This window comes from Trichosurus vulpecula, chromosome 3, assembly GCF_011100635.1.
Source record: "Trichosurus vulpecula isolate mTriVul1 chromosome 3, mTriVul1.pri, whole genome shotgun sequence".
NCBI lineage: Eukaryota > Metazoa > Chordata > Mammalia > Diprotodontia > Phalangeridae > Trichosurus > Trichosurus vulpecula.
Window position 1 is genome coordinate 213,675,329 of NC_050575.1, and position 12,832 is coordinate 213,688,160.

At 43.9% G+C, this 12,832-nt stretch overlaps 1 protein-coding gene across 1 annotated transcript in view; it reads right to left on the reverse strand.

Moving 5' to 3' along the window:
• Nucleotides 1-12,832, reverse strand: part of ALK (ALK receptor tyrosine kinase) — a 1,045,272-nt gene that overhangs the window by 12,594 nt on the left and 1,019,846 nt on the right. Inside the window, exon 24 of the mRNA XM_036748712.1 lies at nt 5,093-5,190. Coding sequence (XP_036604607.1) covers nt 5,093-5,190 — 98 coding nt within the window. The remainder of the gene's footprint in view (nt 1-5,092; nt 5,191-12,832) is intronic.

The window sequence follows — 12,832 nt, forward strand, 5'->3', positions numbered from 1 at the left end:
GACTAAATCCAAGTGTCATAAAGACAGATATAGAATGTTTGACAGTGAGGGATACATAAGGTAAAGGAAAAGGAGAAAGCTGGTGAGCTGATCCATACGTATGGATCTGAGTCAGAAAAACATTCCTGTACCTGCAGGTACATCTACCAAATGCATGTAGGGCAGGGGAAAAGATCCATAGTTAATGCATGTTATCTTTGGCTTCATATGGCCACACCATATGAATTCATTAGTCATATTGGACTGCAGCTGCTAAATTCTTCTTAATCCTCTGCCCAAGCAAGTCCTCCACGGAGAGGAGCTGAGCCAACCCAGCTTGTGTACCTATGAAATGAGAGACTAGATGATCTCTTAAGTCCTCATCTAGCTCTATTCATCTAGGATTCTATAAGGAATATTGCTACTCTTAGCCCCACATCTGACCAGTCAGAGATGTGCAAGCATCATGAGCCTTTGGAGAAAGTGACCATATTTATCTTAGAGTTTATTATAACCAAGGAAGAGAGTGCTGGATTTCGTTAAACACATGCCCTAGACTTTAGGGAAGCAGATTTTAAAAAGATGAGAGAACAGACAGGATGACCCTATAGGCTGGAGATTCTAAAAGAGAAATTAGCTCAAAAAGGATGATATACCCTAAAAATTATCATTATCCAAGCAGTGAAGATGGAAAAAGAGAGGCACCTAAAGAGGTGAATATGGCTGCACAGTATGCTCTCTTTTCAGTTCAAATTCTTAAAGGTCCTATTTTTTTAAAAAATGGAAGCATCTGTAAAGATGAACAGAAAATAATAATGCATACTGTATTAATGGTGTCTAGACTGAAGCCTAGAATAAATTGTGGCCTGAAGAAAATTCTAAAGACAAGAGTAAAAGGTTTTAAAGACCATATTAAGAGCATGAAGGACCAGGAAGAATAAGCCTACTACCTAGGGAATGTAGTAGAATGCTCACAGATGACAAAGAAAAGTGGAACTACTCAAATCATATTTTGCTTCCATATCCTCCATTAAGGAGAATGTATTCCTTGTTCCATTAGTCTTGGATAGCTTCAGCATGGGTTAAGAGGGAATTGAAAAGCCAAGGGAGAGAGTAACCACTTTGAATGAATTAAGTCTCTAGGCTCACACGAATCGCTTGTCATGATATGATTATGGAACCACTGTTAGTAACCTTTGTGAAACTATGGGGAATGGAAGGGATATCATGAGATTAGATATGGGAAAAATCTAGATTTTCAAGAAAGGGAAAAAGGTAGATGCCAGCTCCAGAATGATAAGCTTGGCATTAATTCATGGCCAAATTCTAGAAGAGCTTGTTAAACAGATGGTTTGAATTTGGTTGCAATATCTGAAAATTGAATTTCACTCAACAAATATTTTTAAGGCAGTGTTCAAGGCACTGCATTAAATGCTGTGGGTGTAAAGAAGAGAGTCCCTGACCTCAGGGATATGACAGTCAAATAGAGGGGATGATATACACACACATATATACATATAGCTCACACATATATATGCATATAAGTGTATGTGTGTATATATATGTGTGCATACATACACACCTATTTATCTATGTATGTATATGCATATATCTCATAGGTAACATATGATAGAGACAAAGAAGAGAGCCAGACAGAAGGCTTCTAGGATAATCTAAGGAGGGGGTAATCATTTTCTATTGGAGGTGGTGGGGGGTGGGGTAGGAGATCAGAGAAGAGGAAGCACCTTAATTGAGTCTTGGGGGAAGAGAAGGATTTCAACAAGATAAAATGTGGTATAAGGATATTATAAGGCCTACATGAATGCACAAAGGGTGGTGGTGACTGGACACTATGGGGAAATAACTAGTGGTCCAGCTTGGCTGGAACACAGAATGTATGAAGAGCCACGTCTAGGAGAAGCCTGGGAAAATATGATGGAGCCTTTTTTGGGGGTCTGGGAGTGGGGGAGGCCTATGGATGGTGGTACTTAAATACCAGACTAGAAAAGAAAGTGGTGATAGAGGAAGGGTGGCTAGGAAGGGAGGGCTAGGTGGCTGCTTGTTAGAGACGTTGTAAAGGGGATACTCAAGCCAAGTTGGACTAGATAGCTTCTGGGGTTCTCTTTGACTCTGCGTGCTCACTGGCTAACCAGGAACCCCGCCATTCCCCCTAAGCAGCACTATTGCTTTTCTGCAGAGCTGGGAAATCACGGACAACACGTAGTCTCTTTCAACACATGAGGCAGAGTACATCTTGAGAGATACTGTGTACAAACAATATGGAGAGATGTAGGCTGGGTGATAGTAGAGTGAAGTGGATTCCCAGCAGGCTGAACAAAGAGTGTGGACTAATGGCAGCTGGTAGGGAGACCTCTGATGTGCTGCAGGGCCCCATCTTTGGTCCTCTTCTCTTCAGACAAAGACAGAACAGGCAGGCTTATAAAACTGGCAGATGGCATCAAGCTGGGAGGGATAGCTAATAGGAGGGATGGCAGAATCAAGACTCAAAATGATCTCAACTGGGTGGGATGGTGGGCCCTAGCCAGACAAGATGAAATGTAGCAGGGAAGCGCAATATGCTTAGGGTTAAGAAAATCAATTGCATAATTATAATATTTGAGAGATAAGGGTTTTTTTGTGTGTGAAAAAAGACCTTGAGGTTTTGGTTGACCACAAGCTCAATATAAACCTAGAGTTATATGAGGCTACTAAAAAAAGGCTAATGCATTTTAGAGGCTCTTAATAGGCATTTAGTGTCTAGATAATGGGACGTATTAATCCGACTATTCTGCATCAGGCGGACCACTTCTTGAACATTGTATCTAGTTCTGACCACCACATTTGAGGCAAAGATATTGACAAACTGGAATTCATTTGAGGAAGATGATGAAGAGCATGGAGGAACAGGGAATAAGGAGACTTAGGGGGAACAAGATAGCTGTTGTGGAGGGGAGAGTAGGCTTATTCACAGGGGTGTTTTGAGGTTCAAATGAGATAATGGAGGTAGAGCACCTAACAAGCCATAAAATGCTGTATAAATGCCAGCTAGTATTATCACTGTTACTCTTCAGTCCCCAGGCTTCCAGTCTGGTGATGACTTCATTCTCTAAGCCTGCTGTGGAGCTCCTGCTGAGCTCAAGGGAAGCTCATAGAGCAAAAGAGGGGGAGCTACTGGGCTTTCAAGAAACAAAATGTATGCTTGTACTTTAAAGTTTAATTTGTACTGTGAACATTCTAAGCCTAGACAGTGAACAGAACAATAAATCAAAGAGTATGTAGCCCTCACTCCCCCTCTGGCTATTCTGAATAGCGTCAGAGAGAAGAACTAAGAGGTAAACAGGAAGAAGTTACTGGGAGGCAGGTTTGGGCTCTGTTTAACAAAGTTCTAACAACTAGAAACATCCCTAAATGGTATGGGCTACCTTCCAAGGGACTGAACTCCTTGTCTCAATCAGATGCTCAGTTAGAACATTGGGAGTTTTACTAAGAGGATTTCTACTTTGGCAGGGAGGTTGACCTTTGAGGTCTGTCCCCTCCAATCCCATGATTCTTCATTGTAATTCTGTGAAGCATGGTGACTGATGCCTCACTGTTTCACTAAGAATGTGGTTTCGAGAGAGGTTTTACAAGGAGCAGAGGGAAGAGCTTTCTGAAGGAAAGAATATATAAGATAGTGAGGGCTGGGGTTCTTCACTGGGGTCTTGGAGCTGGAAAGGAAGGGACCCCACAGACTCTCTAGTCTGTGAAGCTTGGTCTATCACTGTTTCCATTCGATCATAGCCTGCTGTTCTACCTGTAAAGAAAATCATAGACTTTCATGTGTCTGGACTGCTTAAGATGAAGCCAGCCAGGGTAAAGGTAGGGGATAGATGGCATAGTAAAAAACCAAACAAACCAGAGAATTTTAGATTTGGAAAGAACCTCAGAGGCATCTGTCCAAGCTTTGCCTGATAAAGCACAAATATCCCCAACAAGTACAGACATCATTTGAAAGCCTCTATGGAGGGGGACACCCACTACTTCCATTATAGTGGTGAGCACGTCTTTGAATTGATCCTCCTATGGCAGTCCTCTATGTCTCACCTTTTTCTAGATACACTCCAGCTTGGCAATGCCCTTGCAAAAATGTGGCAACCAAAAACAGTTAACAATTTAGGGGTCAAGCTTGGAACATTTGCATAAGACCCACCTCATTGGTGGAGAGAATGATGACTCAGGGCAGAGAGGGTTGAGAGCTTTGGAATCCCTTCACAAAGGGTCCATACCCTTTACCAATGAGGAGAGTCTTACACAGATGCTCCAACCTGGAGACCTGGGTTACACTTTGTGCATTAAGGGCATCTCAGGGTACGTGGGGAGAAAGGATTGGTAGGGAGGGGAGAAGGAAGCTCTGTTACACTTCAGCTTCTGAATCTGTATAATGGGCAAAATGCTGCTTTTCACCTACCAACTAAGAGAATAGTGAAGTTTAACTTAGAAAATGATTGAACAGGCTTTGCAAAGGGCCCATTAATCCATTTGACTTTTAAGGCTGACCTCAAACCTCCAGATATGAAGACAATAAACAAACAAGGAACAGCAGCAAGTGTAACATGGCAAGTACTTTCAGTAGGATCTCTGATCTAAATACCCTTTAGTCGCACATTTAAAGTAAGGTTTCAAAAGGGAGAGAACAAGATTTATGAAGTAAGGAAAAGAGTTCTTATCCTCGCAGATTTGGAAACCTTGAATTCCATTTCATTCTCCCTCTGAAGCCCTGTAAAGTTTGAGACCACCATGAATATCGGTGGCTGAAGCTTCTTCCCTCCCCGCTCCCATCCAGGGTACAATAACACAGGCAAGGTTCCCAGAATAAATCATTTACACATCTACCACTGGAATCAAAATGACGATGCTGATTTTACAGATGGAGAAACTTAAAGTCTCAGTGGATTCAGTAATCATTTAGAACACATCCCTGGCTGATTAAGAAAAATATCCTTGTTTTGCAGCTTGCCTCTTGGGCACCGTCCCTTGTTACCATGTTTGGGCAGGTTTGTGCCCTCACAGCATAATGAAGGTGAGGCTGCCTGGGGTCAGAGGGGGCAGGAACAACCAGATCCCTCAGACTTACCGGTGAATGAAGTGGTTTTCTTCCAGGTACTGACAGCCACAGGCAATGTCACGAGCCACGTGTAGCAGGTCCAACATAGCCAGGGAGGAGGGCTGGTTCTGGAGAGACAGAAGTCGTGACACCCCCCCAGTGAAAAGCAGTTCATGCTTGCTTAAGTAGGGAGAACAAGAGTTATTATGACCCACATTCAGGAAAGAGAGGATTGTATTTGTAGTCAGAGGCCCAGGTCTGACATTTACTGTGTAACCCTGGGTAAGCTTAACCTCTCTGGGCCTTTGGTCCCTCAGCTGTAAAATGAAGGGGTTAGATATATGGTCTCTAAGGCCCTTCTATGTTTAATTCTATGATCCTTTGCTGTGCAGAGTATTTTCTCATTTGTTTCTCCCAATAGTCCTCTGAGGTAGGTACTATTATACAAATTATATAGATAAATAACCCGAGAATAAGAGATAAGTGACTTGGCTAGGGTCACACCACCCTTAAGTTTCCAAACCGGGATTTTTAACCTTGGTATTCCTGATTCCAAATTTGTATTCTAAACAACCTCTTTAAGTGTGAAAATCTGAGATGCAACAATTGACTGAGTTGAGGATGAAATATGATCATTACCATGGCATCCATGTATTGCTGCTAACCCTGAGAGCCACACTCTGCTAGAGTCCCACGTTGAAGAAGCTGTTACCATATGACATCTTAAGGGCCACAATGACCCTCCCATCTGCTTTCCCAGACTCTAGTCTCTCCCCATTCCAATTGGACTTTCATTATCTCACTCCTTACTCCCTCTAGTTCACATAATTAGAACCGACATAGCCTTTTAAGGGTTACAGAACTGTATACATTATCTTATTTGAGCCTGGCATCAGCCCTTTGAGGTACATACTGTATTATTATCCCCTTTTTACAAATATGGAAACTGAAGGTTAGGCAAAAGTAACTTTCCCATCATCACAACAACCAGTAAGTGCCAGAGGGTGGGATTTGAACCCAGGTCTCCAGGCCTGACACTTTACACTGTACTGGCTTGATTAAACACCTGCCTGTGAGGTACAAAGGGTTGGGTTAGCAGAGGGAGATATAAAGATGAGTAACCAAGGACAGAGCTGATGACCTAGATGTATGCAGATAACTCACATAAAACTGAATAGGGCAGCTAGGTGTTGCAGCGGATAGAGTGCTGGGCCTGGAGTCAGGAAGACCTGAGTTCAAATTCAGCCTCAGATACTTAGTAGCTGTGTAACCCTGGGCAAGTCACTTAACCCTGTTTGCCTCAGCTTCCTCATCTGTCAAATGAGCTAGAGAAGGAAGTGGCAAACCCCTCCAGTATCTCTGCCAAGACAACCCAAAAGAGGGTCATGAAGAGTCTGACACAACTGAAAATGACTGAACAAGGATAAAAGCACAGCATAATGAGATGAGGCTGCTGAAAGAGCTACAAAAGATCTGAGGGGACATCCCTTCCAAAAAAGCATCATGGAGTTAGAAATGGAATCAGGCCTTAAAGAATATGGAGGATTTTGCTAGGTGGAGGGTGGGGGTGGGTCAGGGCGCCATGTAAACATGTTCACCATTGGGCAATCATTTCTGCTAGGGGGGGATTAAGCTGAATCCATGGATTAGATGTGGCTCTTGATTCTGGAAGTTTCAGGAATCTTCAGGTCATGCCAGGATAGCTTAGAGGATCATTTTGTTATATTCTGTGTCCTGGTTGCAGAGCCCTCCCATGGGCCTCATTATGGACTACACACAGATGCCCTGGGGAATGCAGATGCACATGGGGATCAGCCAGGGCTGTACAAAGAAAGCTCTGGACCACCATCACTGGACTCTTACCACCTCCCCAGGCCCTTGCCTTTACTCCTGTATTCTCCTATGCACCACTCCACAAACCTCAGAAAAGATGCGCAGGTTTGACAATTGTACCCCAGCATTGCAGGCAATGTGAACGTCATCTAAACACCTTCTTTTCTCTGAACCAGGCGTGATCAAACCCTCCACAGCTCATCCCCAGTGTGCAACCTCCGCCATGCTCCTTGATCATCTCTCACAGAATCAAAGAATTTCAGAGTTGGGAGGGTCCTCAGAGGTCATTTAATGCATTTCACACTTTGACAAGAATTCCCTGTGTGACACCCAGCAAGCATTCATATCTCTTCTTGAAGACCTTTACTGAGAGGGAACCCACAGCCTCCCAAGGCAGCCCATTCGTAATGCTAATTTCCTCTACCATCAGGTTTAAATTTGTGTCAGCCACTCTATATCAGTCACACATTTGGTAAGCATACAACTGTTAATTACGTTGGGCTGCCACGTATTCCTGGGCTAGGCATCTCACTGAGACCTTCCTTCCAAGTTGACTTTGAACCCATTTGGGTCCAGGCATCAACCAATTCTGGATCCACCTAAATGATATATTACCTACCTCCTGTCTGTCTTTTCTACAAGAATACCATGAGTGAATCAACCAATAAACCAATCAATAAACATCAAGTGACTAAAATGTGCCAGACATTATGCCAAGTGCTGGGGCAAATGCTTTGCTAAAATCTAGGTAAATATCTACAGTGTTTGGGGCAGCTAGGTGGCACGGTATATAGAGTATGGGGCTCGGAGTCAGGATGACCTGACTTCAAATATGGCCTCAGACCAGCTGTGTGACCCTGGGTAAGTCACTTAACCCTGTTTGCCTCAGTTTCCTCATCTGTCAAAGGTACTGGAGAAGGAAATGACAAACCACTCCAGTATCTTTGCCAAGAAAACCCCAAATGGGGTCATGAAGAGTCGGATGCAACTGAAACAGCTGAAGGACAGCAACAGCAAGATCTACAGTGTTCTGAGTCTAGGAAACCGATCCCAGAAAGCTATGGGGCTAATCTTGCATGACTTGTTACTAACAGGGAGGGGGTGGCACTTATACAAATGCCTGGAAGGAAACTGCCATGTGCAATCTTTTAAAATGATTCTGTTCTTTCTAGCCAGAAGTATTTCAAAATGTTCAGGGAAAAAAAAGCTTGACTTCAAGAATTGTCAGTCTTGAAACAAGATGGGGGAGGGGGAGGAGGAGGAAAGTTTCTGCGTTTTGGTTGTTTTTGTTCAGTTGTTTCAGTTGTGTCTGACTCTTTGTGACCCTATTTGGGTTTTTCCTGGCAAAGATACTGGAGTGGTTTGCCATTTCCTTCTCCAGTCCATTTGACAGGCAAGGAAACTGAGGCAAACAGGGCTAAATGACTTGATCAGGGTCACACAGCTAATAGGTGTCTGAGGCTGGATTTGAACTCGGGAAGATGAGTCTTCCTGATTCCCATCTCAGTGCTCTATCCACTGAGCCACCTGGCTGCCCCTGAGTTTTGGTAGGTTACCTAAAAGATAAACTTAAGCTATTCAAAATCATTTTTAGATAAAACTGACTACATTCTACCTTATTTCCTCCTCCTCCTAACAGAACTCTTCACATTATCTCCTAAGCAGTGCTGAATTTATTCCTATCTTTAGACCCTTGTTCAACATATTCTCCTTGCCCCAAATGCCCTCTTCCTTTCTCTTAGCCCATCTGAGTCATTACTCACGGCTATGATTAATTCAGCCAATGGATTTTCCATTCCTACTGTGCACAGAACACTGTACAGATCCTAGGAGCATAGACTAGGAGTTAGGATGGACCCTATGGTGAGTTGCTTAAGTGGCAGACTAGGATTTGAACCAGGTTCTCTCTCTAAATCTAACATTCTTTCCAGTGCTATGAGTTTTCTGTACTATGAGAAACTCCCTATTTTTCCATACCATAAGTTCATCTGAACCTGAAATGGAGTTTAGGTAACCAAAGATTTGTTGGGCCCCGTGCTAACCACTAACATTTTGCTCCAGCTGGTATTTTTAGGACTTTCTCTGACTGCAGATGTGAATCCTGTGATATTAACTATCCCATGAGACTTAAAGAAAAATACAAAAAAAAATAAAGTTCTGTGGAATTTATTTTAGTCTAAAGCTTCTTAAAGTCAAATCCAAGCCTGCAAAGGTTTACTTATGGTATCTGAATAGAAACTTTAGCATTGACAAGCAAAAATCTGATGAGGCATAAATTTTAGACAAGATACCACCCCTACCTGCCTTAGAATTTATGGTCCAATAGAGGGACTATGGGAGAGCTAGCTGATAGTTAAATTTTTAGTGTGAGCATTTATGCCTCTGAAATTGGCAAATACTACAAATCAGGGCTTGATTTATTGTTCTGTGGAGTGTTCAAACTCAAGAAAGTGATGGAGAAAATGTAAAGGATGTAGATTAAATGTAAAAGTATGTCCTGCATACATTTCACGCCAACCCCCCCCCCCCCCATCCCAGCCTGTTGTTAAACATTTACCAGTCGGTAAGTTTAAAAAGAGTACAGCAGGGCTGGTCAGTTTTGTAGGTTCCTGAATCAACTTGATGAGATTGCATGGACCTTTGTTGGAAGAGGGTATTTCCTATTGAAGTAGACCTGTTCCCTAGCCAGCCCCTCTCAGAAAATCTTTGGATACAAGTGCTTCTTTGGGAGGATACAACAAGCTCCTCTGATGGGTTCTCAGTGACAAGGATGCCTCCTGATGATTGGTTGAAAAGGATGGATCGTTAGAAGACCCTCCCCCCATTCTATAAGACTTATCTGTGAAACAACTCTACCCTTCTCTTTACCTTTTATTTCAAAACTAGAGTGCAGGAGAGGGCAGGAGAGAAGGATACCACTTTCCTCTAAGCCCTTTGGCTGCCCCTCTCCACCTCAATTAACTGTCTGGAGATAGCTCGAGTCACTAAGGACCAGTCAATAAAGGAGCTCACTGAGCCTTCCCGGCAAGGGACCAGGGTGCAGACCCAGATCCATGGGATGCTCCCCTTTTATGGACAAAGGCCTCAGCTTTGTATTCTCACCAGGTTAACTGCAGGATCCACCACCATATTGGTCAGGGGCTCAAGTCTAATACTGATGAGAAGTGGGGGGTGAGAGAGAATTGGGCAGGGAGAAAGATGGGGGAGAAAAAGGGGGCATCGAGAGGGAAGGAGAGAGGGGGCAGAGAGAGATAGAGTGAAGGGAGCAGAGGGAGAGAGGGGGTAAAGCAGGGGGAGAGAAGGGAAGAAAGATGGGGGAGAAAGAGGGGTATAGAGATGGAGGGAGAGAGGGGGCAGAGGAGGGAGAGAGGGGGTAAAGCAGGGAGAGAGAAAGTGAGAGAAGGGGGAGAAAGATGGGGAGGGAGAGGAGAGAGAGGTGGAAGGAGGGAGAAGGAAAGGGAAACCCTCTCTCTCCCAGAATTTCATATTCATTTACTCACTGTTGTGTTTTCATAGCTATTTCCTATTTGTGTGGCTTTCCTTCCCAAGTAGACTGCAAGCACTGAGGGTGGCAATGTGTCATTTATTTCTCTTCTATGCTCCACACCAATGCTCCGATGGGTTTGTAATCTCATGGATGTCTTTCAATTATTGCAGATCACGTGTTGCCCATTATGTATGGACCCTGATCCACGTCTTCCCCTGCCTCTGTCACAGGGGGTCCTCCATTGCGTGTGGGCCTTACTGTGGATCTCTTGATGTTGCATGGGCAGCAGTAGACTATGTGAGCTGCCCATCAGTCATCCATGCTATCAGCCTGGCTTTTTTCCAGTCGTACATTTCTCTGACGATGCCCCTTTTCTGGGTAATTTCTCATTTGTAACGTATTGCTGCCAGCATATTCCTGCCCACTATGCGCCTCTCTATTTTCCTTTGGTCGAGCTTAAACTTCCCTTCCTCAGAGACCATACCATTCCATGACTCAAAGCCGTATGAAAATCGCCAGAAGAATATTGGTGTTAAAAAGATGGGAGAAGCTAGCTAGCAAAGAATAATAATGTCACCTGTGGCCCAGAGTTCCCCCCCAAACCTCTGGGCTCACAAGCTTTGGGCTTGTTCTCAGAGGATCTGTGTCTCACTTTTGGGCTATTGTGGTATCCCAGAATTTCAGAGAAATATACAAAATATAGATTACGTTTAGCTCATGTCTAGTTTCCTCAAAATTTGGGTAAAGGGAGTTCCCTGATCCCATATAAGCACTAAAGGTAACAAATACAAATCAAGTAACAGATAGTCTTTACTTCATCACACAGAAAATTCAGAAAATGCACTCAGGGGAACAACAAATGCTTATTGATTGAATGAGGGAGGTAGTCCATAAACAGATACGGAAAACCCATAAAGCACTCCAATAGTTCATAAACTCTCCTTGCCAGAGAACCGAAGTTAAGGTTGCCAGTGGCCCATATTTTGCATTCCAAATGAGGAGTCCTTTTTACTCCGTGGTTCCCTTCCCTTCTCCTCTCCCTAATCTTCTCCCCCCTCCCCACAAGTCTTGTAGCCCCATTCTGTGATTTAGACTCCTTCCCTCTGGGTAAACAGACTTTGAGAACTGTTAAACAAGCATTCAGGCTTGCATTGCCCAAATAACTATAAGCAGGAGCTCACTCTCGGTGGGGGTGGCCAGGTCCCATTCCCTTGGCCTGTTACTTTCTTCTTTCTCCATACCCCCCATGTGATTTTGAGTTTCTCAGGGCATGCATCCTAAGCAGGCATTCCTTCTCTCTTTGGGCCTCAGTTTTCTCATTCATGAAGTAGGGGGTTGGACTAGATGGTCCCTAAAGATACAATGATGTAGTATGCAGAGTACTGGGTTTACAGACCGAGGACCTGGACTTAAGCCTCCAACACTCAGGGATGTGCTAGTAAATATTTAACAACCGGATTGGGTGATAGTGTGTATAGGATTCACTCAGGTTGAATTTGCATTATTAACATGGGCTCCATCACTTTCCTAAGTCTACACGTCAGCAAGCCAGTAAATCGCACCACCTATGAACCAGTTAGCTGTGAGCCCTCGAGCTGCCTCCAGCACACTCTTGCCACTTGTTGCCAGTGTGATGCTTGAGCTAGACACTATCTCTCTGAATCTGCTTCCTCTGTAAAATGAAGCTGCCTATCACGGTTGTTGTGAGGGTCAAATGAGATTGCGTTCAATGCTCCGCAAACCTTAATGTGCTCTACAGATATCAGCTATCTGTGTTTTCCAAGCCCTTCCTGCAGGCCTATGAATGGGATGGATAATTGTGAAGACTTCACAGGGTATGTCTAAGGGAGTAGGAGAGGTTTGAGATTTGGCCTTGTGATTCTGGAAGGTCAGGGCCTGGAGCTGTGGGCATGCCCTTCCCCCCTCTCTCAGATGTTAGAAGATAATGAACTTCCTGTGAGCTATTTGTTCTCTGCTCCAGGAAGGTCTCTCCTCCCCACCCCCCACCCCATTTCTTCTCCTAGACTTTCAGACACCACCCCGGCTATTGAATTCCAATAGGGAAAACATGAATGGACCGGTTCAACCTTGGTCCTCTGTCTAGTTTTCGCCCCTAGACTGTAAGCCCACCTCCCAGCCAATGGTGAGAAGGGATAGAGGTGGGTGGGAATCTTTTCATTAAGAGTGTAAATTAAGGCAGGTTCCCTTTTACCTCACCTCCTCCATTATGGAGGTGTGCCCAAATCTTGCAAGGTTTATAAAATAAATTTACTTTGTTTCTCCTAAAGATGTCTCTCCTATTGCTTAAAAATCCTGTCCCATACATCTATGATTTAAATCATCATTCTGTGTCAGTATAAATAATCCAGGATAGGGGAAGGGCCTGAGAGCCTTCCCATAGAAGAGTGCTGGACCACTTGGGTGCTATTGCTGGGACTGTGCCCAAGGGA